Source organism: Hyperolius riggenbachi, chromosome 3 (assembly GCF_040937935.1).
Source record: "Hyperolius riggenbachi isolate aHypRig1 chromosome 3, aHypRig1.pri, whole genome shotgun sequence".
Classification (NCBI taxonomy): Eukaryota; Metazoa; Chordata; class Amphibia; order Anura; family Hyperoliidae; genus Hyperolius; species Hyperolius riggenbachi.
In genome coordinates, this window is record NC_090648.1 from 52,167,625 (window position 1) to 52,195,565 (window position 27,941).

Sequence of the window (27,941 nt, forward strand, 5' to 3'; positions counted from 1 at the left end):
TGAGTTCAATTTCTGTAGTCACCCCCAGGCCTGATTACTGGCACACCTGTTTCAATCAAGAAATCACTTAAATAGGAGCTATCTGACACAGAGAAGTAGACCAAAAGCACCTCAAAAGCTAGACATCATGCCAAGATCCAAAGAAATTCAGGAACAAATGAGAACAAAAGTAATTGAGATCTATCAGTCTGGTAAAGGTTATAAAGCCATTTCTAAAGCTTTGGGACTCCAGCGAACCACAGTGAGAGTAATTATCCACAAATGGCAAAAACATGGAACAGTGATGAACCTTCCCAGGAGTGGCCGGCCGACCAAAATTACCCCAAGAGCGCAGAGAAAACTCATCTGAGAGGCCACAAAAGACCCTAGGACAACATCTAAAGAACTGCAGGCCTCACTTGCCTCAATTAAGGTCAGTGTTCACAACTCCACCATAAGAAAGAGACTGGGCAAAAACGGTCTGCATGGCAGATATCCAAGGCGCAAACCACTTTTAAGCAAAAAGAACATTAAGGGTCGTCTCAATTTTGCTAAAAAACATCTCAATGATTGCCAAGACTTTTGGGAAAATACCTTGTGGACCGATGAGACAAAAGTTGAACTTTTTGGAAGGTGCGTGTCCCGTTACATCTGGCGTAGAAGTAACAGCATTTCGGCAAAAGAACATCATACCAACAGTAAAATATGGTGGTGGTAGTGTGATGGTCTGGGGTTGTTTTGCTGCTTCAGGACCTGGAAGGCTTGCTGTGATAGATGGAACCATGAATTCTACTGTCTACCAAAAAATTCTGAAGGAGAATGTCCGGCCATCTGTTCGTCAATTCAAGCTGAAGCGATCTTGGGTGCTGCAGCAGGACAATGACCCAAAACACACCAGCAAATCCACCTCTGAATGGCTGAAGAAAAACGAAATGAAGACTTTGGAGTGGCCTAGTCAAAGTCCTGACCTGAACCCTATTGAGATGTTGTGGCATGACTTTAAAAAGGCAGTTCATGCTAGAAAACCCTCAAATGAAGCTGGTGTTATTCATCTTGTATTAAGGCAAAAATGCTTTCTGAGTGTCTCTCTGTGTCCAGGAGCTTCTGCACAGTCAGATAATTATTTACATTCCTCCTTTGATACAATTATGTAAACACAAGATAACATTATCTCAACTTCGGATGCGTCCAGCTTTCTCTGCACTGAACGTTCAAGCCTTGTGTTTAACTAATGGAATGCTGTTCTAGTAAAAAAAAAAAAAAAATGGTGGTAGTATATAATATGCTGTAAATAATTTTTTAGAGCAAAGAAGAAATGATCGGTTTCATTCCACTTTAAGATGACTCATTAAAAGTTATGGAGTTTATATACGTGATACTCCTGGATTATGTCTTTTCTGTTGAATTGCATATGAGCCCGCAGTAATAGGTAGCTCGCTCACAAGTATAGACAGCCATATGTGCCCCCAGTATTAGAGCTCTTGCACACTACATGCGATTCCGATTCTGATGCGATTTTACATGCAATTCCGATTTTGAATCGGTACTGCATGCTGCATTTTTTTCTGTGTTTTCCTTCTTGTTTTGATAGTTGATAGTATCCAGGGAAAATCAGATATCGCGAATCGGATTTGAAGGGGTGATGGTCTGGGGTTGTTTTGCTGCTTCAGGACCTGGAAGGCTTGCTGTGATAGATGGAACCATGAATTCTACTGTCTACCAAAAAATTCTGAAGGAGAATGTCCGGCCATCTGTTCGTCAATTCAAGCTGAAGCGATCTTGGGTGCTGCAGCAGGACAATGACCCAAAACACACCAGCAAATCCACCTCTGAATGGCTGAAGAAAAACGAAATGAAGACTTTGGAGTGGCCTAGTCAAAGTCCTGACCTGAACCCTATTGAGATGTTGTGGCATGACTTTAAAAAGGCAGTTCATGCTAGAAAACCCTCAAATGAAGCTGGTGTTATTCATCTTGTATTAAGGCAAAAATGCTTTCTGAGTGTCTCTCTGTGTCCAGGAGCTTCTGCACAGTCAGATAATTATTTACATTCCTCCTTTGATACAATTATGTAAACACAAGATAACATTATCTCAACTTCGGATGCGTCCAGCTTTCTCTGCACTGAACGTTCAAGCCTTGTGTTTAACTAATGGAATGCTGTTCTAGTAAAAAAAAAAAAAAAATGGTGGTAGTATATAATATGCTGTAAATAATTTTTTAGAGCAAAGAAGAAATGATCGGTTTCATTCCACTTTAAGATGACTCATTAAAAGTTATGGAGTTTATATACGTGATACTCCTGGATTATGTCTTTTCTGTTGAATTGCATATGAGCCCGCAGTAATAGGTAGCTCGCTCACAAGTATAGACAGCCATATGTGCCCCCAGTATTAGAGCTCTTGCACACTACATGCGATTCCGATTCTGATGCGATTTTACATGCAATTCCGATTTTGAATCGGTACTGCATGCTGCATTTTTTTCTGTGTTTTCCTTCTTGTTTTGATAGTTGATAGTATCCAGGGAAAATCAGATATCGCGAATCGGATTTGAAGGGGGCCTTAGACATCTTCCCCCTTCTCAGGTTAGATAGCAATATGTACCCCCAGTACTAGGTTGCTCCCCTCCCAAATATACTGAACATAGCAGGGTGTGCTCACCAGTATTAGGTAGCCTCCTTTCCCAGTATAGATGGCCAGATTTCCCACCAGGATTATTTGCCCCTCGCCACCAACCATGCAGAGTAGACCATGCTGGAACAACTCACCTCTCATCTCTATGACTCCGCCCAGCAGTGCATGTAATGAGAGATGAGATGCTGTGAAAGGCTGAAGAGGGATCCTGGCAGGGTTGAGAGGGGAGTTGTTCCAGCATGCTTCGCTCTGCATATGGCTGGGTGACAAGGGACACTCGAGGAGGCACAGGCGCACCCTCAGCACTCTGCACCCAAAGACTGGTGCCTCCAGAACCTCTGCCTCAGCTCTGCATACAACAAATCAGAAGTGAGAAATTCACTTCAAGTTTCATACACACCCAGGTACCAGAATACCATAGAGTATGGCATGAGGCCTAGAGTGAGTTTCCACACCTCAGATTCCCATAAAGAGTAGATGCAGTTAGTATATATATATTTTGTATAAATGCATTAAAGTCTATGGGAATGAGGAAGTTACATTTTCCAAAAAATTGCACATCAAAATAATTAAAGAGGACCTTTTAACCAAGGATTGAACTTCATCTCCATGAGAATGTTTTATCTTTTCTGGAATAGATCATCGGGGTAAAGATGTTGCGCACATCAAATTTTAGGTTCGCCAATAGTGAACGCAAATGTTCATGAACCATCTGTTCGCAGCGGGCTCCATAGACTTAAATGGCAGGTGAATGGCCGCAGACTTTAGTGGTTATTAGCACAGACCCCTTACATGCTAGAAACACCACATTTGCGGGGTTTGTTGGGAAGGACAGTGGGTACAAGAGTATTTTTTTTTCAAAAAACCCTATAGTTTTTGAGAAAATCAATTTTAAAGTTCTCGTTCTGAGAGTGGGGAATGTTTTCCTGGCCGTCGATACCAAATTTAAATAAAAGGGTACTTCTTACCCCTACAAGTGCTCCAGGGGGAGATGGGAAGGCCTGGACGCCCCTCTCCCCCAGAGCCCCCCATACCATGGAACATGCAGGCTGGTATAGCTCAGGGTGTAAAACCCCACGTAGCCGGGGCTCCGCATTCTGGCTATCCCAGCCTGTATGGGGGACAAGGGTTAAAGGTGTTAAAGAGGCTCGGGAGGGGGGACCCACATAATTTTTTTTAATATCCCACCAGGGCCGGTTCTAGACAGGCACAGATGAAGGGGCAGTCAGAAATATGAAGGGGGCATCATGTTCAAGCAAATTTTCTTGTAGTAACGCTAGTGGGCAAAAAATGGGTGTGGTCATGATGTCGTGGGCGGGGCTAACTGTAATGTAACGCATAACAGTGAGGCGGCAATGCAAGAACCATTACTTCCGACACATAAAATGCAAGAACTATTACTTCTGACACATGCAGTGCAAGAACAATTACCTCTGACACATAAAATGCAAGCAGTGCAGCAGTGTTTCACCATAAAATAATCATATTGTGGCCAGCGTTTCACCACAAAATAATCATACTGCAGCAATGTTTCACTAGAAATTTTCACTAGACTAGTGCAATTGATAAAACACAATATCTACTGTACATGAAATTTAATAAAAAAAAAAAAAGACAAATAGTGGGTTAGAAAAGTCTCCAGGCAAGAAAGAGTGTAGATGTGAGATGGGTGAACAGACCTGTCAGCTCGTGCTGGGAGAGGGAGATAGGGGAGTGTTTGCATGGAGGGGACATCGAGGGGAGGGGAAAGGGTAACATCTGCAGATCCGGCTGACAGAGGAAGAAGGGACTGAGAGGATTGAGGGAGGGAGACAGCAGAATACCTCCTGGAAGCAGCGTAGAGATGAACCTAGAGCTGAGAGACATCACTGCAACATTGATTCAAACCACTGGAGCAGCTCTCTGTCCTCACTGCTGTTCACATGGGGGGAGTCCAAGTCCCATCTTCTCTAGCTGCAGGCAAACTTACTGTTTCTCTGGAGGCTCTGCATCACCAGCAGCTCTGCCTCCTTCTTCCTCCAGCCTCTCGGTGTAGTGACAGAATGGGCAGCCCCGCATGCGCAGTAGGAGCCTGCGTCCCATTAAATTGTGCAGCCACGTAAAACGTCTTAAATATCTCCGCTTCTGCACCACGTACACTCCCCAAATTTTCAGGGTAGGGAGGGGACCCCCCGATCTAGCTCTATGCCAAATTGCAGCCCCCGAGCCCTGCTGGTTCCCGAGATAGGTTTGCTGTAATCAGTCTCGGGAACCAGCAGGGCTCAGGGGCTGCAATTCGGCATAGAGCTAGATCGGGGGGTCCCCTCCCTACCCTGAAAATTTTGGGTGTGTACGTGCTGCAGAAGCAGAGATATTTCAGAGAAATAACATCTAACTTCCCACTGGGCATGCGTGATACTCAGTGAGGAAGGCTTCTTCCGGGCTGCCCAATCTGATATTACACCGGCTCCCGCTCTTTCTTTCAATCTGTGTCAGCACAGTAGAGCAGGATGGGGCGGAGCAAAGCAGCATCTCTGATCTGCATGATCAGAGAAGCGGTCATGTGACTGCTGTGCTGCCTGTCAGCTGACACCCAGGCTGACATCTCTCTCTCTGTGTGCCTGTGCGTTGCAAAAGAAAACCGGTGGCAGAGGGAGAGTGGGAGATCGGGACTCACTGCATGCGCCGGGCGCCCAGATATTTGAGGGGGCACAACATTTATTTGAGGGGGCTCCGCCCCCTCTTACCCCTGCATAGAGCCGGCCCTGTTTCCCACTTTCTGAACATAAAAAAAATACTTGTATATACATGTTAATACATTGGAGAAAAGGAAAGGAGAGACCGCTGCACTCACGTGTATAACCAAAAGGGAGCAGGGAAATCAAATGCCAAAGTCCACATGCAACCAGAAAAATCCCGCTGCACCAGTTGGTTGGGTGAGATAGAAAATCCTTTTATTGCTTTCAAAGAGCAATAAAAGGATTTTCTATCTCACCCAACCAACTGGTGCAGCGGGATTTTTCTGGTTGCATGTTAATACATTATCTGTCATTTTAGCACATTGACTTTGCTGTAAGCTGGTATTTTTTCCCTCTGAATTCAAAACCAATTTTCTCAAACTATAACATCTTTTTGATTTTTTTTTACCCTCTTGTACCCACTGTCCTCCCCTAAATACCCAAATTTGGTGTTTCTAGCACATAAAGGGGCACAAATTAAAAAAATATATATTTTTGCGCTAAGCGCGATTGGAGAACAGCCCATGTTCACAGCAAACTATTCTCCTGGTGAACTGTTTGTCACGAAATCCCTATCGAGGGGTCTGTATGGCTGATATTGCAGTGAATCCTCTCCCACAGTGATGTCAAGACATTGGCCATGACGGTTACCTTTCTGTGAACCTCGTCCACATACAGTATGTGCATATGTGTATTATTAAAAAAATAACTATTTGGCCTATCACATTGTTAGTAGGCTTATTTATAATGGTACTTGGTGTTGTGTAGGTTTTTTCTTGTCTGCCAATAGTAAAGATGATGACGTGCAGGCTCATTGTGGATCAAACGACATGAATGAATTACATGGCAAATGTCAATAATTTTTTGATCTCTCTTCGTCTCACTTTGCAATGTACAGGTGAAACTCAAAAAATTTGAATATCCTACAAAAGTCCATTAATTTCAGTAATTCAACTTAAAGGGATACTGTAGGGGGGTCGGGGAAAAATGAGCTGAACTTACCCAGGGCTTCTAATGGTCCCCCGCAGGCATCCTGTGTTGGCGCAGCCGCTCACCGATGCTCCGGCCCCGCCTCCGGTTCACTTCTGGAATTTCTGACTTTAAAGTCAGAAAACCACTGCGCCTGCGTTGCCGTGTCCTCGATCCCGCTGATGTCATCAAGAGCGCACAGCGCAGGCCCAGTATGGTCTGTGTCTGCGCAGTACAATCCTGGTGACATCAGCGGGAGCGAGGACACGGCAACGCAGGCACAGTGGTTTTCTGACTTTAAATTCAGAAATTCCAGAAGTGAACCGGAGGCGGGGCCGGAGCATTGGGGAGTGGCTGCGCCAACACAGGATGTCTGCGGGGGACCATTAGAAGCCCCGGGTAAGTTCAGCTCATTTTCCCCCGACCCCCCTACAGTATCCCTTTAAAGCGTAATTAAACCCAGCATTTCTTCTTTGCTCTAAAAAATTATTTACAGCATATTATATACTACCACCATTTTTTTTTAACTAGAACAGCATTCAATTAGTTAAACACAGGGCTTGAAAGTTCAGTGCAGAGAAATCGGTACGCATCCAAAGTGGAGATGATGTTATGTTGTGTTTACTTAATTGTATCAAGTGAGGAATGTGACACATTCTCTGACTGTGCAGAAGCTCCTGGACACAGACAGAAACTCGAAGCATTTCTGCCTTCAATACACAATGAATAAAACCAGTTATGAATAAAATGCAAAGGCAGCTCTCAAAGCAAAAAACTGTACTTTTGGGAACTTGTAATTTCTAAATGAATAATAATAACTAGCCGACCCGCGGCGTAACATACACCGCATAAGGGGGTAGAAGGGGGTATTGGGCACAGTGGCGGGGAGGGGGGTCGGACCCCCCCCCTCACCTGGGTCCCCCATGTGCGCTCCCCCTCCAGCTTAATTTAGTGGCAGGGCAGGGGGTGGGACCCCCCTCCCTCACCTGGGTCCCCCATCTGCGCTCCCCCTCTAGCTTAAGTTCAGCAGCAGACGCCACTATTAGTAAGAGGCAGCGGGCGGGGATGACTCACCTCTTCCACGTTCCAGCGTGCGTTCCACTGTCGTCACTGCCTGCAATGCCGCCCACAGTATTGTAAGTGGACAGCATTGCAGGAAGTGACGACAGTGGAGTGCACGCTGGACCGCAGAAGAGGTAAGTCATCCCCGCCCGCTGACTCTTACTAATAGCGACGGCTGCTGCTGAACTTAAGCTACAGACAGACTAACCAGCATGCTCATGGTGAACCAGAACACTTGGAGTGTGTGAGGAGCTACAATGGTCCTAAAAGCCCCCTTACTAAAACGTTATGGAAAACAAAAGTTTGCTTTCTTAGAACAGAAAGAAATTGCAATAATTCAGGTTGGAATGAGCTTGAGATGTCTCCCAGTGCATCACTGCTGAATATATGCAAGTTAACCATTGTTGCCCTTAGAAGCTAAAAACACCTCCAGAACCACTGGAATGCAGTGTTTAGCTTCTAAGGGCAACAATGGTTAATTTGCATATATTCAGCAGTGATGCACTGGGAGACATCTCAAGCTCACTCCAACCTGAATTATCGCAAATTCTTTCTGTTCCAAGAAAGCAAACTTTTGTTTTCCATAGAACTTAAGCTAGAGGAGGAGCGCAGATGGGGGACCCAGGGACCCTTCCCCGCCACTATGCCCAATACCCCCTTCCTGCCCGCTACCCCCTCCCGCTCAACGGCAAGTTGGGACCGCCCCTGGGGGTAGGGCGCTACCTCTTCTTCTTGCTTGGCCCGGCCCTGGGGGCCGGGCGATACTTCTTCTCCTTGCTTGGAGGTTGAGGCACTTAGCCTATTATATATATACAGTGGATATATATATATATATATATATATATATATATATATATATATAGATTTGCAATAAGTCAGGTTGGAGCGAGCTTGAGATGTCTCCCAGTGCATCACTGCTAAATATATATGCAAATTAACCATTGTTGCCCTTAGAAGCTAAACACACCTCCAGAACCGCTGGAATGCAATGATGTGTCAGCTTGTTAATTTGTACAGAGCCATAAAAATCCAATATGCATACAGACTGTTTAAGATTATTTGATCCTCATCAGTGCATGGCATGGATTAATTTGGCTCTATGGAGTAGGGCTTGTAACACCGAGAGGTACAGACTAACCAGAAAGCTCATGGTGAACCAGAACTCATTAGAGTGTGTAAGGGACTACAATGGTCCTAAAAGCCCCCTTACTAAAATGCTAAGAAAAACAAAAGTTTGCTTTCTTAAAACAGAAAGAATTTGCAATAATTCAGGTTGGAGGGAGCTTGAGATGTCTCCCAGAGCATCACTGCTGAATATATGCAAATTAACCATTGTCACCCCTAGAAGCTAAACACACCTCCAGAACTGCTGGAATGCAATGATGTGTCAGTTTGTTAATTTGTACAGAGCCAGAATAATCCAACATGCATACAGACTGTTTCGGATTATTTGATCCTCATCAGTGCATGGCATGGATTAATTTGGCTCTATGAAGTAGGACTTGTAACACTGAGAGGTACAGACTAACCAGCAAGCTCATGGTGAACCAGAACTCATTGGAGTGTGTAAGGGACTACAATGGTCCTAAAAGCCCCCTTACTAAAATGCTAAGAAAAACAAAAGTTTGCTTTCTTAAAACAGAAAGAATTTGCAATAATTCAGGTTGGAGTGAGCTTGAGATGTCTCCCAGTGCATCACTGCTGAATATATGCAAATTAACCATTGTTGCCCTTAGAAGCTAAACACATCTCCAGAATCGCTGAAATGCAATGATGTGTCAGCTTGTTAATTTGTACATAGCCATAAAAATCCAATATGCATACAGACTGTTTCAAATTGTTTGATCCTCATCAGTGCATGTCATGGATTAATTTGGCTCTATGGAGTAGGGCTTGTAACACCGAGAGGTACAGACTAACCAGCAGGCTCATGGTGAACCACAACTCATTGGAGTGTGTGAGGGGCTACAATGGTCTTAAAAGCCCCCTTACTAAAACGCTATGGAAAACAAAACTTTTCTTTCTTAGAACAGAAAGAATTTGCGATAATTCAGGTTGGAGTGAGCTTGAGATGTCTCCCAGTGCATCACTGCTGAATATATGTAAATTAACCATTGTTGCCTTTATAAGCTAAACACACCTCCAGAGCTGCTGGAATGCAGTGTTTAGCTTCTTCTTGCTTGGCCCGGCCCTGGGGGCAGGGCGATACTTCTTCTTCTTGCTTAAAGGTTGAGGCACTTAGCCTATTATATATATAGATACTTATGTACAAATGCAATATGATAACCGTATGCCTTATAAAAAGTAGGAAAACATGTTTTCTGTTTCAATATTTTTATTATGTATTTTTTTAAAAATAACATAACAAGCTGAAATGGTCGCAGACCAATATAACATCAGGGCTTAAAACGGGTGCATTTATAAGTTGGCAATTGAGTTGAAAGCTTCATTAGGTGTGCACATGGCATCTCATCTCACAATAACATTTTGTTGATTATTATAAATCACTTCACAACTGAGGGGTTTTACCGATTGACCACCAGAGCAATTTTCACCTTTCAGCGCTACTTCCATTCATTCGTCTATAACTTTATCATTACTTATCACAATGAAATGAACTATATCTTGTTTTTTTTGCCACCAATTAGGCTTTCTTTAGGTGGGACATTATGCCAAGAATTATTTTATTCTAAATGTGTTTTAATGGGAAAATAGGAAAAAGTGTGGGAAAAAATTCATTATTTTTTAGATTTCGGCCATTATAGTTTTTAAATAATGCATGCTACTGTAATTAAAAACCATGAAATGTATTTGCCCATTTGTCCCGGTTATAAAAACCGTTTAAATTATGTCCCTATCACAATGTTTGGCGCCAATATTTTATTTGGAAATAAAGGTGCATTTTTTTCAGTTTTGCGTCCATCCCTAATTACAAGCTCGTAGTTTATAAAGTAACAGTGTTATACCCTCTTGACATAAATATTTTAAAAGTTCAGTCCCTAAGGTAACTATTTATGTATTTTTTTATTGTAATTTTTTTTTTTACAAATTACAAAAAAAAAAAAAGGGAGTGTGGGAGGTAATGAGTTAATTTTTAGTGTAAAACTAATGTATTTGTATATGAAAAATGCTTTAGGGTGTAGTTTCACTATTTGGCCACAAGATGGCCACAGTAACGTTTTGTTTATGCGTCCTGCAAGCGTCCGGAAGGACGCTTGCAGGAAGTGTTATGAGGCTGGTAAACTTTTTTTTTTTCACAATGATCGCGCTGCTTCTCATAGAAGCAGCCGATTATTGCGGGGGGGCTTAGATCAACGAACGGGAATAGATTTTCCCATTCATTAATCTCCGGGCGAGCGAGCGGCGGCGTGCACGAGCACGAGGGCGCATGCACGAGCGAGCAGGAGCGCAGACAGCGGCGGTAGCGGCGGGAGGTGCGGATATCTCCGTCCCTGGTGTTGACAGGGTGGAAAAAGGGACGGAGATATCTGCACCGCTGGTGGTAAAGTGGTTAAGGCATAATACTCTGCACCTATTATTCTTGCCTATTATTCTTTCCCAAGGGCCTGGGCCCTAGGGTGAGGTCAGAAGCAAAGAAAAGGAAGAGAGGGAAAGGATATAGTTGGAAAACATGTTTTTATTGAATATTATGTCAGGGTTTTTTACCGCTTTAAAATGTGAAAAAAATATATGAAATAGGAACCCTTTTCAGGTGTTTTGGATGAATTACCGTAGCTGATTACAGTCTGACACTTTGAGCCTAGAAAATTGAACCTTTCCACAATATTCTAATGTTCTGAGATTTTGATTTAGGGGTTTTCATAAGCATCAAAATTATAACAAACAAAGGGTTGAAATATCTTGCTTTGCATGTAATGAGTCTGTTTCATATATTAGTTTCACCTTTTAAAGGAAATGTCCAAGCAAAATAAAACAATGAGTTTAACTTACCTGGGGCTTCTACCAGCCCCATGCAGCCATCCTGTGCCCTCGTAGTCACTCACTGCTGCTCCAGTCCCCCGCTGGCAGCTTTTCGACCTCGGAGGATGGGGGGATGCATTGCGTACATTTTTACGCATTCCCGCTAGTGCATTTTTACGCGTTACCGGTTCAATGCGTAAAATATACGCTTTAAACAAGTAACGCGTACAAATGTATGTGTTAATGTTCCTGCCAGGGGCGTTCCTAGCGCTATTCAATCGTGGCACGTGCCACGGACCTGGCCTAGGGTGCCCTAATCTGTACCTGTGGGGTGCCCAACACAGGTGCCCCGAATGTATTGGGCGCAAGTTATAAGTTAACACGCGGCCGCCATTCGCACGATACGGCGGCCGCTTCTATTTTCGGCTGCTCCCGAGTCCCGACATCAAAGTGACAGCAGGCTTGATCCGCCCCCTGCCGCCCCCTGCTCCAATCAGAAGCAGAGGAGCACCTGGCAGGGGGCGTGGAGTCCTATTGAGAGGCAGGGGGCTGGAGCTGTGTGGTGCCTGACCAGCTCCGCCCCCTGCGTGGCCACGGCGGACGGCGGCTGACCCAGGCAAGCAATGGCATCACCCGCCAAAGCACGATCCGGCGGCGCCGCTAGACCATCAGGCTGCCCCCACGCCTCCGCCACAGAGCACGCCTCAGGCCTCGCCGCAGCCAGGCCTCACCACCTCAGTGCCCCACCGGCCACCACTGCGCGGCCGGTGCCCCCAAGTAAGTGCCTCTGCCGCACGCCTCCACCACAGACCACACCGCAGGCCTCGCCGCCTCAGTGCCCCACCAGCCAGCACTGCCCGGACGGTGCCCCCCGCAGTGCCTCTGCCACACGCCTCCACCACAGACCAGTCACTCACTCACTATCTGGGGTCCCTGTCACTCACTCACTATCTGGGGTCCCTGTCACTCACTCACTATCTGGGGTCCCTGTCACTCACTCACTATCTGGGGTCCCTGTCACTCACTCACTAACTGGGGTCCCTGTCACTCACTCACTAACTGGGGTCCCTGTCACTCACTCACTAACTGGGGTCCCTGTCACTCACTCACTATCTGGGGTCCCTGTCACTCACTCACTATCTGGGGTCCCTGTCACTCACTCACTATCTGGGGTCCCTGTCACTCACTCACTATCTGGGGTCCCTGTCACTCACTCACTAACTGGGGTCCCTGTCACTCACTCACTAACTGGGGTCCCTGTCACTCACTCACTATCTGGGGTTCCTGTCACTCACTCACTATCTGGGGTCCCTGTCACTCACTCACTATCTGGGGTCCCTGTCACTCACTCACTAACTGGGGTCCCTGTCACTCACTCACTAACTGGGGTCCCTGTCACTCACTCACTATCTGAGGTCCCTGTCACTCACTCACTATCTGGGGTCCCTGTCACTCACTCACTCACTCACTATCTGGGGTCCCTGTCACTCACTCACTATCTGGGGTCCCTGTCACTCACTCACTATCTGGGGTCCCTGTCACTCACTCACTAACTGGGGTCCCTGTCACTCACTCACTAACTGGGGTCCCTGTCACTCACTAACTGGGGTCCCTGTCACTCACTCACTATCTGGGGTCCCTGTCACTCACTCACTATCTGGGGTCCCTGTCACTCACTCACTAACTGGGGTCCCTGTCACTCACTCACTATCTGGGGTCCCTGTCACTCACTCACTATCTGGGGTCCCTCTCACTCACTCACTATCTGGGGTCCCTGTCACTCACTCACTATCTGGGGTCCCTATCACTCACTAACTGGGGTCCCTGTCACTCGATCACTAACTGGGGTCCCTGTCACTCACTCACTAACTGGGGTCCCTGTCACTCACTAACTGGGGTCCCTGTCACTCACTCACTAACTGGGGTTCCTGTCACTCACTCACTATCTGGGGTCCCTGTCACTCACTCACTATCTGGGGTCCCTGTCACTCACTCACTAACTGGGGTCCCTGTCACTCACTCACTAACTGGGGTCCCTGTCACTCACTCACTAACTGGGGTCCCTGTCACTCACTACCTAACCTGGGGGGGCTACCATATTAAGGGGGCATTCTGCCTATTTATGTAAAATGCTGTCTATTTATGTGCCTCATGACTGCTGAATCTGTCTTGTTGGAAGCCTTATGATTTGTTGGGGGCCTCAAGATTGCTGAATTTGTCTTGTTGGAAGCCTTATGATTCTTTGGGGGCCTCAAGATTGCTGAATTTGTCTTGTTGGGGGCCTCATGATTTGTTGGAGGCCTCACGATTGCTGAATTTGTCTTGTTGGGGGCCTCATGATTGCTGAATTTGTCATGTCGGGGGGCCTCACGATTGCTGAATTTGTCATGTCGGGGGGCCTCACGATTGCTGAATTCGTCATGTCGGGGGGCCTCACGATTCCTGAATTTGTCATGTCGGGGGGCCTCACGATTGCTGAATTTGTCATGTCGGGGGCCTCACGATTGCTGAATTTGTCTTGTTGGGGGTCACATGATTGCTAACTGCGAGACTATGGGAAAAGCTGAATCCTTATCATATGAGACAATAGCATTAAACCTACTTTTTTAGCTTTTTAAAACAGAAAATAAAACTGGGAGGTTCTAAAAAATTGAATACATTTTTCAGGAGTAGGATGGATGAAATTGTTTATCTTCACAATTTATTTTCAACTTGGATTTTCCATAATGGTTATGTATGAGTTAAAACGTTTGTACAGTATTTAGTTTAAATTGCTGTTGCCACTTTGCGATAGATAAGTGACTTTTGGGTTGCAGTTTGGGCACTCGGCCTCCAAAAGGTTCGCCACCACTGTCCTAATGTCCCACCATTGCTAGGTTCATGTACATTTGTCTCCACCCATTACCACACCTGCATTCTGGTCCATGGCCCACCCATTTTTCGGGCGGCGGGGATAAGCCGCACAACGTGATCCTCATATTTTTGGCACGCTAGCTGCAGTGTGCTGAATTCTGCTGCCTACAGTATGTACAGTATACGCTGTTATCTAGTGCCTGCACTGTGTGCTGATATACCTCCAGTGTGTACAGTGTAAGGTGTTACTCTGTGCCTTTACTGATTGTAAACCAGCTATATTGTATGCTGATCCCTGCTACTTTCAGTATGTACAGTATTAGCTGTAAAGCCTGGTACACACATACAATTTTGATTAGCCAATTATAGCTCTGTTCATCAAATTCAGAATCAGAATCAGAATCACTTTATTTCGCCAAGTACAACAGGGGTTGTACCCGGAATTATTTTTGGCACATACAGGGTCGGTGATGGTACAGCAAAACGCAAGCAGTAATGTACATTACATTTAGTAGTGAGTACACAGTGCATGGAACATAATACTTAGTTACATAGTTACATAGTGGAAGGTCCCGAGGAGACATCCAGTGCTATGTGAGTGGAGCGCTGCCTTCTCTGCAGCGCTCAACAGCTCTGCAGCTAATTGGATGCCCCCCAGGATTCCGGGAAAAGCTGCGTAGAGAGATATAGAGAATAGAAGTTTACAAGTGGACCCGGAGAAGGACTGGAGGGGGTAATCCGCTGCCGTATAGGCACTCAAACGCTTCTGCAGCGATACTTGAATCAGATGCCCCCCCAGTCCAACCCTGGGGAAGAGAGAGAGATGCAAGAGAAGATGCAAGAGAAAGGAAGGAAGATAAGGTGAGAGAGAAAGTGAGGACAGAGCAGCGAGAGAGAGAGAGAGGAGGAGAGGAGGGAGATAGTCCCTGGGCATTGCTGCAGCTGGCTAGTGGCCTGGTCAAAAAGTCCCAATGGCTGACCGAGGAGAGAGATAGTCCCTGGGCATTGCTGCTAGTGGTCTGGTCAACAATGGGGCTGCAGGCACAGTGATGGTGGAGTGCAGGATATCGGGTACCTTGTTGACCCTGTGGTGGAGAGGCTCTGGCAGCAGTGAAGGAGACATGGGTCTAATGGCTGCTGGGGCAGTGTGATGCTGGCGTCCCGATGGTTGCTACAGTGTCTGGTGGCTGAAAGGGCAGCATGGCCAGTGACCTGATGGCGGCCCTCACTCAGATCCAGGAGCTATCCATGGCTGAGGCTCCACGTGGCTTTGGTTGGCTGGGGAGCGGCGGCAGAGAAGCTGCGTGGGTTGTCTCCCGGGGTTCCATGCTGCTCTGATCGGCGGCTCCTGCTGCAGCTATAGCCTCCCTCCATGTGCCATCCTGGTCTCCTCAGCAGCGGCTCAGCATCAGCTGATTCGCGGTGGCCGGAACAGCCGAGAGCAGCGTCATCTGTGCAGGCCATGTACCATAGGCCCGCACCACGTGGAACACTGACCTCCGGGTCGGCAGCTCTCCCTTGAGCCTGCGGTCACTGAAGCCTCTGTCGTGGCGGTGGCTGAAGGGGCTGGCTCGGGGCAGCAGTCGGGCAGCGATGACGGTGCCAGTGCCTGTGAAGCCGGGCGCACCCGACCAGCAGGGTGGCCGGTGGCCTGCACAGCGTCGTCCTCCGTGTCTGGAACGTGCTGGGGGCCATCCATGCAGTGATGGGATCGGCGCAGGTGGTGTCGCTGATGGTCCGGGGCAGCGGCGGCAGATCAACGCTGCTTCTCCATGCCACGCGAACAGCTGATCCTCTCGCCGGCCCCGAACAGCTGATCCTCTCGCCGGCCCGACAGCTGATCCTCTCGCCGGCCCGACAGCTGATCCTCTTGCTGCCGTCATATGCTGCAATCCGTGGCTGAACCAGAGCCGGCCGGCAGTGCCCATGTCCTCCGCCTCCTACCTCAGCAGAGGAGGAAACACAGAGGTGAGTGGAGTAGGGAGAGAGATTAAAAAAAGCAAAAAGGCCGGAGCCCTGTGGCCGAGGCGACCGAGTCCGGCGCCATCTTGGGAAGCTATTCATTGTCTGTTGGCCCACTTACTGCACGGGGGTGGTAAAATTGGTCAGTGGTTGACCACTCAAAATTGTATGTGCGTATACATCTTTGATCTATGCCTATACTGATTGTAAATTAAAGGACAGGGGGCTCCATCCAATATTTCGATGGGCAGGCCCGTTATCTGTAGCTTACACCGCTGCTAAGTTCATGTACATTTGGCTCCACCCATGGCCACGCCCACTCACCACATGACCACGCCCATTTTTCGCCGCATATTCCTCCCCACCTAGTGCCCACAGGTGCCCCCAATCTCCAAGGACCCTAGAAACGCCCCTGGTTCCTGCACTAGCGGGAATGCGTAAAAATGTACGCAATGCATCCCCCCGACCTCCGAGGTTGGCAAGCTGCCAGCGGGGGACTGGAGCAGAAGTCAGTGACTACAAGGGCACAGGATGTCTGCATGGGGCTGGTAGAAGCCCCAGGTAAGTGAAACTCATTTTTTTATTTTGCTTGGACATTCCCTTTAAAGCTAATGTTGAGCCTGAAAAAATAAAATAAAACAGATAGATCTCACCTGTGGAGAGGGAAGGCTTTGGATCTTAAGCCCCATGTACACTATACAATTTTTTGTCCGATTCGATTCAATTCAATTTGATTTGATTCGATTCATTCCGACGTGTCCGATTGGGATTCGATTCAATTCAATTTGCCTTTGTTTTGCAATGGCAAATTGAATCGAATCAAATCGAATCCCAATTGGACATGTCGGATTGAATTGAATCAATGAATCGAATCGAATTGAATGGTGTCGAAAAAAAAAATGTATGGTGTAGATGGGGCTTAATAGAGCCTTCCCATTGCTCTCACGGTCCCCGCGTTCCAGCTATGTCACCCCACTTTGAATTCCCCACCTCGGGAGGCTTCAGAAGTGGCCGCTCTTTACTTTACTGGGCCGCTCTTTACTGTGCATGCGTAAACGCAAGAGAGCAGGCGCTCACGCATGCGTAGTATGGAGCTGCCAGTTTTTTGGGAGTACTCAGGCTCCTGAAACCTTGTGAAGTCTCTCCTGGTGGCAGCGGAGCAATAGTCAACTGATCGGTCAGATACTGCTTGCTGGGTAACAGCGGTGGAACGCGGGGACCAGGAATGGAGCGGGAAGGCTCTATAGGATCCAGGGCTTCCCTCCCCATGGGTAAATATCTGCTTTCTTTTTTTTTTTTCAGGCTTAACATTCACTTTAAAGGAGTCATCAGGGGGATATGAGGACAATAAGTGCTACTTACCCGGGGCTTTGCCCAGCCCCAAGCTCCCAGCATGTGGTGAGCCGTTCGCCTGTGAAGCTTCCCGGTCCCCGGCAATGACGTCAGGCTGAGCTGGAGGTCGGCCTGTACTGCGCCTGCGCGAGCGCTGTCAATCACCACCAAGTGGACCGGAGCGTACTGAGCAGGCGCAGAACTAGGCGCCTATTACCTATTCAGTAAAAAGTCCTTGGCCAAGACTTCCTAACACTGCAGGGTGGCCCCTTCAGTGCACCCTTAGTGGCTGCAGCTCTTGAGTGCTTTGAGTCCAACAGGAGAAAAGTGCTATACAAATGTTAGGATTATTATTAAGTTTGAAAAGAAAATTTGTTCTGCTTCATGGACACCATCTGTATGGAGACTGCATGCTCTTCCCATGTTCGTGTTAGTTTTCTTTTTGTACTATTTTCTTAGCAGTCCCACATTCCATAATGGTACAAAGTTAGGTTAATTATTAATCTACCCCCTCCCAATCCCACCATTAGTATGTGAGCTCCTCTATGGGACAGTAAATGACATGGCTTCATACATTATGCAAAAGTGTCAGCGCTATGTAACTAATGTACACTCAGCACACTGTGCTCACACTACTGAAGCATTGCAAATGCATTGGAGTCAGTATAAGGCCTCTTGCACACTGCAAGTGATTCCGATTCAGATTCCGCTTTTTAATCAGTTTTACATCCGATTCAGATTTTGATTTGCAGTGTGCAGGGAGCAAACTGCAAATCGGAATCGGATGTAAAAACAGATTAAAAATCGGAATCTGAATCGGAGTCGCTTGCAGTGTGCAAGAGGCCTAATGATAGTTTCACATAACTGATTAGCAATTGAGATCCTCGCAGCCAGATTGGAAGTTCAATGACAATCTGGTGAACCTGCCAGAGACTGTTTCGTTCATCCCTAGTACCTGGCCCTGATGTATCCTATGCTGTGGTGGACATGTGATTCTTAAAGACGACATTTCTCTAGGACAGAGTCAAGTAGGATAACGGTATGGGCAATGAAGAGTAGGGGACAGTGGCATAGCAAAGTAGCTTGGGGCCCCAGTGCGAGTTTTACATAAGGCCCCAAGAGCTCTATTGATTTAGAGTAGTGTTTCTCAACTTTTTCAACCCAAGTACCCCCTATTGCAATTCAGTTCCAGCCAAGTACCCCCCCCCCCCCCCACACACACACACACACATGTATGTATGTGTGTATATCTATCTATCTATCTATCTATCTATATATATATATATATATATACAGTATATACTGTATGTATATATGAGGTGCCCTCAGTATAACTAGGCATGGGTGCCCCCAGTATAGCCAGGCATGGGTGCCCCCAGTATAGCCAGGCATGGGTTTCCCCGGTATAGCTAGGTACAGGTGCTCCCAGTATAGCTAGGCATGGGTGTCCCCCAGTATAGCCAGGCATGAGTGTCATCGGTATAGCCTAGCATGGGTGCCCCCAGTATAGCTAGGTATAGGTGCCTGCAGTATAGCTAGATATAGGTGCCCCCAGTATAGCTAAATATAGGTGCCCCCAGTATAGCTAAATATAGGTGCCCCCAGTATAGCTAGGTATAGGTGCCCCCAGTATAGCCAGGCATGGGTGCCCACAGTTTAGTCATGCATGGGTGCCTACAGTATAGCCAGGAGGGGGACGAAGCGCAAAATGGGGGAGCATGCCTACACATAGAGGCGGGGAGGGGGGTCCACTCCCTCCCTCCCTCACCTTGGGCTCCCCCGTAAGCGTTTCCCCCTCCGACACTCATTAATAGCGGCAGCAGCAGTGGCATGGTAAAAGGAATGAACACTTACTTCTGCGTTCCACGCCAGAGTTCCGACCTTCTCTGAATTTGACGCTACTTCCTGATAAACAGGAAGTAACGTCATCTCTGACAGAGAAGAACCTCTGGTGTGGAACGTGGAAGTAAGTCCGCATTCCTTTTACCATGCCGCCGCTGCTGCTGCTATTACTGAGTGTCGGAGGGGGAAGCGCTGACAGTGGAGCCAGTGCTATGTGTGGGCTTGCTCCCCTCGTTTGGCGCTTCGTCCCCTCCTGGCTGCGTACCCCTCCTGTGGTCTCGTGTCACCCATGGGGTACACGACCCGCGTGTTGAGAAACAATGATTTAGAGCCCCAAAACCTGCCAAGGACAGCTGTAGTGTCCGAGAGGTCTAATCAGACTAAGGAAACACCATGTAATGCACATATAGAGGTGTTCATTACCAGCATAGCACCAATGAAAAGCTTATAAGATGGATGAAGGAGGGCCCCTAGTGGGCTCCTCAGGTCCAGGGGCCCTGATGCAGTCGCAACCTCTGCATTCCCTATTGCTACGCAACTGGTAGGAGAACGTGTTTTTATTGAATACTAGACTGTAACTCTGCTTTACGTATTTTTTTTCAACAGAGTTTCAACAAAGATCATAAATGTTTTCCTAAAAGATTCAATTACCACATGGGAGGTTTTGCCAGTGAGTTTGTCCGAAAATAAAGGTAATTTTTATTTTTCATACAAAATAAGTGTAGGGATTAATGGGAAACTGACACCTACTTGTTCTTGTTGATAAATCTTCTGCACAGAAATGCAAGAGACCGGATTAGTGGAAAGGCCTTAAAGGCCCGCGCTTTGGGTGGCTGCCCAAGAGGGTGCTTAGGCAAGGAAAAAGAGTTCCTTATTATGGAAGTGAATGCTGTAGATGGAAGAGGGAAGCTGCAAATGAGGAGCAACATATGGAAGAGGAGGAGAGATGCTGCTCAAGTCGTCTGTAAATGAAAATGAGGGACTCAGTGGCGTAGCTAAGGAGCTGTGGGCCCCGATGCAAGTTTTACATTAGGGCCCCCCAAGCACTCTGTACATAACAATTGATATGGAGCGCCAAAACCTGCTGAGGACACCCACAGTTCCAGAGATGCAAGAAGGGGATGGGGAGCAGTTTGTTAATGATTACTACTATTCAAAGTATCTATAGAAGTGATTATTATGAGCACAGGACCAATAGAGAACTAATACTGCAGTTGAGGGAGGGGCCCCTCTAGCCCCGATGCGGTTGCAACCTCTGCACCACCTATTGCTACGCCCCTGGAGGGACTGCTGCTGTATATGAATTTTACACACAATAGAGGGGACTCTACGTGGAATGGGGGGCACTGTTTTTTATGGATGGGAAACAACATGATAGTTGGCCGAGGGGTGGAAAATATAATAAACCTGGGCTTGGGTGGGCCTTGGTAAAGGGTGGCCGCTGTCCATGTGGACTTCCTGACCTTTAAAGTGGGGGTTACAGTATATAAGACAGAAATAATAGGGAGGCTGAAATTGGGGAGCAACACCTGGAGGAGGGGCGCTTCAACCCTGCTTCAAGGCAACTGTACAAAATGAAGGGCTGCTGTACATTGACACAAGAAACTTCAGGGGGCCTGTGCAAATTAAAGGGTTAGCTGCTATTTGCAAAGAAGGGCTGCACTTGGAAGTACAAGCACAAAAATGTTGGCCCTGGATTGGAGGAAGGGAAGGTTAGTTGTTGGGGACCTCCCACCAGGGCAGCCATCAGGGGGGTACAACTGACACTAGAGTGAGGGGCCCAAGGCCCCCAGGGGGCCCAGGCCCTTTCCCTCCAACACACTGGCATTAAAAAGGACATAGGAGGCAAGAACGTCATAAAAAAAAATACCTTTTAATGTCAATGATGCTGCTGGGAGGTGGTCTGTGCTTTAATTTAGGCTGTGGCTGCCTCTGCATGGCCCTAAACTCTCTGTTCCAGGCTCCGACCCCCTCCCAGGTCGGGATGGCTGACTCATATACAGTATTTCCCCATCACTCCCCGCGCCTGCACAGTTTGCTATACAGACATCCAGGAGCACTCTGCACAGGCGCATTACTTAGTTGTGACATCACAACTATGTAGTGCACCTGCGCAGAGCGCTTCCTCCCAGCTGCATGAATGCATACAAGGATATGCTTCACCAAGCAGCGCCTGCACAGGAAGCCACAACCACCCCAACCTGGAAGTAAGTTTGGGGGGTCTTACTGGCAGGCACAGGGGTGGGGTGGCTAGTGGGCAGGCACAGCAGTCAGTGGGTGGGCCCAGGAAGGGGGGGAGCAAGCCTGATGATGTGTGAGGGGCTCCAAAATTTGTGATGGCAACCCTGCCTCCCACAGCTCTGGACCTACTGCAATAACAGGGGCAGCTCTTCTCTAGTTATGCCCCTAGACATTTGGTTACCTATATTTGGTATATTGGGGGGGGGGGGGGATCTGGCTGCATAGGCTGGGAGGATGTGGCTACCATTTTTGGGAGGTCACACTTTGGAATCTCTGCCTCTGGTGCTGGAGAGACTTGTCCTGGCCCGGTTTCTTCCCGTAGGGTGTGCTGTAGCATGGCAGTAACATCTCATCTAACTCTTGTGTTTTCCTTGGCAGGAATCTGTGTGGGAAAACCACATGATATCCAGGTCTTCAAGTCCTTCTTCATTGACCTCAGACTTCCATATGCTGTTGTCAGGAATGAACAGGTGGAGATACGGGCCATTCTCTACAACTATGGCAACACTGACCTTAGAGTAAGTTTATCCACCTCTTATCAGCTTCGAACTGACTATCACTGTTTTTTTTTTTTTTTTTTTACAGGGAAATTCCACCTCCAAGGATGTCATCACTCCTGCATGAGATCTGCATATGGAGCCATTGGGTGCATACACACATCTGGTTTTTATTGCCCAGTCAATTTTACCTCCTCCATGCAGTATAAGGGCCAACAAATTTTGAATACTATGAACAGATAGTGTAGGTAAGCTCTCATAGTACATGGAAGTGGTAAAATTGACCAATCATTGGCCAATCAAAATTGGATGCTGTTAGAATTTAAGTATAATATGCTTGAATTCTTAGGCCTCAGTTACATTAACTGAGTTTAGTCAAAAGACTTGATTTGCAGAGAGTCTCCCTTTCAGGAGCATTTCTAGAAGCACTGAAGAACATTGTGCTTCTGACTACACAAGGCCAGAGGTCTTATCAGCCGCCACGATGTACAGACATCCAGGCAGCTTTTGCTGTAAACATCGAGTGTTTTGATATTTCCTAAAGGTAAACAATAGCTAGGGAACAGTTTACCTAATTTCTGGGTACAAGTGGAGGAAACACCATATTTGGCTTATCCCATCGGAGCAGGCGCAGATAGGGTAATCCACCACATGCTATTATCAGCCAATTGCATGCGATGGGGACTGGACCATCCCTGCTGGATGATGTCACATTTAACTCTTTAGAGGCTAGTATAAGAATAGCCAAAATGGGCTCCCGAGGGGACTTCTCACTTATGACTTTACTTCTCACTTCTGTTCCTACTTTCCTTCTATATTATCTGTATGCTATATATAGGCCAAAGTGCAACTAGCATAGATGTATCATAAGAGAAAGCCTGGTCTAGTCACTAGGGATAAACCAAGTCTGCATGGAACACATAAGATTCTACAGACCGTTTGCTTTGCCGAGGTAACATGTAACGAAGATATAAGATTGCTACTGAACACATCTGTATATTTGTTAAACAAATAAACTATCTCCTATGCTGTTTGCTGTGATGAGTGTCGAGTTATCACAGTTTCTGTGATATGGTGCCGAACGAAGGTGTAGTGTTGTTGCCCATAGCAACCAACAAATATTTATTACAGATGCGTGTGGTATACCAGAGTTTACAAGTCATTTGTCCCATGTTTGACATCATTAAATCTAATGGTGCCCAAACCATACCCAGTACAATTAAAATGTTCTAGTTTTACTTTTATTTGACCAAAATTATCAAATATACTGAAAATCAAAAAGAATCTTTTTTTGTTGATCAAAAAAAAAAAACAAATCTGCTTTTTTTTTAAAATAAAAATCTGATTTGGCATATTGGAAAAATCTGGGTGATTATTTGTGAAATTGTATAGTGTATGGTAGGTTGTATAAGAAAATATGATTAGATAAAGATTGAAAGAAATGTTTCAAGAATGGAAACTTTATATGTATTGTGCTTTCTAACTAAAAATGAAGGGAATAGAGAGCAGTCATTTTTTAGTCATTGTAGTAGTTTTGGATTTGTATTGCTTAGTAACTACGCTTAGTAACTTGAAATTCTCAAAGCAGCAGTAGACAATGGAGGAAGATCACAGTCAGCTCAAACAGCTAAGATTTTGACAGGAACACAGGTGTATACATCTTTAAAGAGACACTGAACCAAAGAAAAAAAAAAGAAAAAAAGAAAAAATAAATATATATATATATATATATATATATATATATATATATATATATATATATATGGTTGTGTAGTATGGATAATTACTAGATTACTAGAACATTAGTAGCAAAGAATCTCATATTTTTATTTCCTGTTATATAGTTTTTTTTTATAACATTGCAGCATCATTCTCTAATATTTGCAGTTTACACACAACTCAGCATTCTAAATGACTTCACAGAGCATGGAGTGAACTTTTGAACTGTTCTCTGGAGGAGAAAAAAAAAAAACAATACAGTGACTGACAATTGAGATAACAAGATTCACAAGACAGAGTTCTCTGCGACTTTAAAAGCCGTGGCTCTCAATGGCTCTTTTGCATAGATAACAACTGGAGTTTCTTAACTCTTCCTGTACTGGAAACAATATTAGACTCATATATCTGCTGCTAATGTTTTATTTCTTAGCTTAGCTGTACTACACATACAAATGATTATATCATAATTTTTTTTTTCATTCAGTGTCTCTTTAGCAGTCTTCATTACCTCAGAAAAGCACAGATATGAATATTATCTTGGAATTGCATTTCTCTTTAGTCAATCTTATTGACTGGCTCAGGTACATCTTAACAGTATACAGTACGTAGAAAGTGAAGTGAAGCTAAGTAGGAGTAAATATGCAGGAAGGTTGAAGCAGTGGCGTAGCAAAAGGGGTTGCAGAGGTTGAAACCGCATCAAGGCCCTTGGGCCAGAGGGGCCTCAAAGGGCACTCCCTCAACTGCAGTATTAGCTCCCTATTGGTCCTGTGCTCATAATAATGACTTCTATTGATACTTTAAATAGTGGTAATCATTAACAAACGACTCCCCATCCCCTTCTTGCATCTCTGACATTGCAGTTGCCATTGACAGGTTATGGTGTGCCATATCAATTGTTATGTATAGAGTGCTTGGGGGGCCCCACTGTAAAATTTGCATCGGGGCCCACAGCTCCTTAGATACGCCACTGGTGGAGGTTGCTCTAAAGGAGGCTTCTAAGAAATCAAGGAACTGGAGGAGGACTAAAAATCGAGGGATAGTGGACTCTAGCTCATCTAGGAGGGCATTCTTTACATTTGACTTTTCTCCAATGGCAAAGAGAGCAAAACAAGCCAATAACAAGTTTTGGCCTATGCTTAAAGGACTCACAAGGTGACATGTGTAAATGGAAAACTTGCATCGGGGCCCATACCCCCTTAGCTACGCCACTGGGTTGAAGGATGTTGAAGAGCCCCGTGGAGCCTAGGAGTGGCTGATATATACCAGCCTACCAAGGGTTAGCTCTCAATGTCAACTGGTGGGTGTGGGCCAACTGCATATCACATCCTAAGCCTGCTATTGGCTGTCAGGATCATGTGATGCGCAGAGGCTCATTGTGCATGAACTGGAACTCAGAACCATAATTGGAATGCTTCCAGAATTTCCAGACGCGCATGTTTTGTTTTCAGAACTATGAAAACAACCATGTTTACCCAGCTACTGGCGGACAGTGCCTGGGTATCTGTACATTTGAGCAGATAAAGTCGTGGTCGACGTTTCCTACCAAGCAAATGTTCTACGAAAAACTCAGAACTGTTTCTCTCTAGCTAGATGTCTCTTAAAGGGGCACTATGGTGAAAAATGTAAAATTTGTGCAAACATATACAAATAAGAAGTACATTTTTTTCCAGAGTAAAATGAGCAATAAATTACTTTTCTCCTATCTCTGGTTGAACTCGATGGACATATGTCTTTTTTCAACCCAAATAACTATGTAACTATGTTGCTATCGCTTACATTAGGTAGTAGAAATCTGACAGAAGCAACAGGTTTTGGACTAGTCCATCTCTTCATGGGGGATTCTCAGGGATTTGATTATTTTCAAAAGCACTTAACGAATGGCAGTTGCTCCGTCCAACTGCCAAAAAACTGTGTAGGGAGCAGGGAAGCTGGCCAGCATTATTGTTTGAATCCTTTTTAGGGAATATCTTTATAAAGAATAAAAGTCTTGCTGAGAAACCCCCATTAAGAGATGGACTAGTCCAAAACCTGTTGCTTCTGTCAGATTTCTTCTACCTACTGTAAGTGACAGCAACATAGGAGAAAAGTAACTCATTTTACTCTGAAAAAAAAAAACGTACTTCTTATTTGTATATGTTTGCACATATATTACATTTTTTCATCATAGTGCCCCTTTAAGGAAGAACTCTGTATATAGAGTCTCCGACTACACCGTGGTTCTCTAAAGCAAATAGGGGATTCTATAGTGTGAAAGCCAAGCTCACGTTCTCCATGTTTTCCTTGTTTTCTTTTGCTTTAGCTTAACTTATTTTGGTCTTACAATGAAGAATTTTGCAGTCTCGCCACTGCTAAAAACAAATATCGTCAACCAATAACTTTGAGAAAGTCTTCATCTATGGCAATACCGTTCATCATCGTTCCACTGACCCTGGGATCTCATGATGTGGAGGTGAAGGCGGGTGGAATCGGTGCTTCGGATGGTGTGAGGAAGAAGCTGAAAGTTGTGGTAAGAAACCAATTAAGACAGTTACACTGAGAATGCAGAGATGGACCTTAGAGTCAGTGGTGTAACTAGTAATCATGGGGGAAGCATGGAATTTGGGTACCCAGTGGCAAATGGACGATTTGGGTGCCCCATAGGTGCTAATGCAAATATCGGCTATTAGGTGCCCAAAGCAGCAATTTGGGCATGCAATAATTTTCATTTTGAAAATTACAACGTTATAGTTTTTGACACTTTTAATGTTTTGTTTTTACAAATTATTCATTTTTGAAATGTATTGTTTTGAACATTATAAGGTTAGGATGGTGGGTTTAAGGGTTATGCATTAGGAAATGGGGGGAGGGGGGTTAGGGTTAGGCAACAGGAAGAGGGGTTTTAGGGTTAGGCGTTGGAGAGGGGAGGGTCCTGTGTAAGAGTAGGGTTAGGTTAAGTTGTAGTAAAATAATGTTAATAATAATATTACCGAATCGATATTTTATTACAATTTACACTTTGAAAGCGAAGAATATCAGTAGATATTAATGATAATTTTAGTAACAAAATATTGCCAATATTGGGCTTTTATTGGGCCTCCTACATTTTTCGCACTCCTTTCCCCTCTCTTGGTGTTAAAGAGACTCACTGCAGTTTTTCTAAACGATTTTGTAACAATTTTTATTATAAAATTAATAAACCTTTAAAAAGTAATTTAGTACAGATTAAAACTAAGTACGTTCGAAATAACTGTAGTAAAACATAAGTAAATATTACTAACATTTTACTACAACTAAACACAGAACCCTCCCTCTATCTATCCCTAACCCTTAGACCCCCCTGGTGGTGCCTAACCCTAACACCCCCCCCCCTGTGGTGGTGCCTACCTCTGGTGGTGCCTAACCCTAAGACCCCCCTGGTGGTGCCTAACCCTAAATCTCCCCTGGTGGTGCCTAACCCTAAGACCCCCCTGGTGGAGCCTAACCCTAAATCTCCCCTGGTGGTGCCTTACCCTAAATCCCCCCTGGTGGTGCCTAGCCCTAAGACCCCCCTGGTGGTGCCTAACCCTAAGACCCCCCCTGGTGGTGCTTTATCCTAAATCTCCCCTGGTGGTGCCTAACCCTAAGACCCCCCTGGTGGTGCCTAACCCTAAGACCCCCCTGGTGGTGCCTAACCCTAAGACCCCCCTGGTGGTGCTTTATCCTAAATCTCCCCTGGTGGTGCCTAACCCTAAATCTCCCATAGTGGGGCCTAACCCTAAGACCCCCCCTGGTGGTGCCCAACCCTAAGACCCCCCTGGTGGTGCCTAACCCTAAATCTCCCCTGGTGGTGCCTAACCCTAAGATCCCCCTGGTGGTGCCTAACCTTGAGACCCCCTGGTGGTGCCTAACCCTATGACCCCCCCTGGTGGTGCCTAAACCTAAGACCCCCTGTTGGTGCCTAACCCTAAGATCCCCTGGTGGTACCTAACCCTAAGACCCCCCTGGTGGTGCCTAACCCTAAATCCCCCCTTAGTGATCGCTTTATAAGTACATTCGTAATAACTGTAGTAAAACATAAGTAAATAGTACTAACATTTTACTACCACTTAACCTAACCCTATTCTCATTAAGAACCCTCCCTCTACCTATCCCTAACCCTTAGAACCCTGGTGGTGCCTAACCCTAAATCCCCCCTGGTGGTGCCTAACCCTAAATCCCCCCTGGTGGTGCCTAACCCTAAGACTCCCCTGGTGG

The 27,941-nt window shown here is 45.9% G+C and overlaps 1 protein-coding gene across 1 annotated transcript in view; it reads left to right on the forward strand.

Annotated features, from left to right (window-relative positions):
• Window positions 1-27,941, forward strand: part of LOC137562606 (A.superbus venom factor 1-like) — a 335,432-nt gene that overhangs the window by 175,676 nt on the left and 131,815 nt on the right. Inside the window, exons 18-20 of the mRNA XM_068274110.1 lie at window positions 19,879-19,964; window positions 21,892-22,031; window positions 26,029-26,235. Coding sequence (XP_068130211.1) covers window positions 19,879-19,964; window positions 21,892-22,031; window positions 26,029-26,235 — 433 coding nt within the window. The remainder of the gene's footprint in view (window positions 1-19,878; window positions 19,965-21,891; window positions 22,032-26,028; window positions 26,236-27,941) is intronic.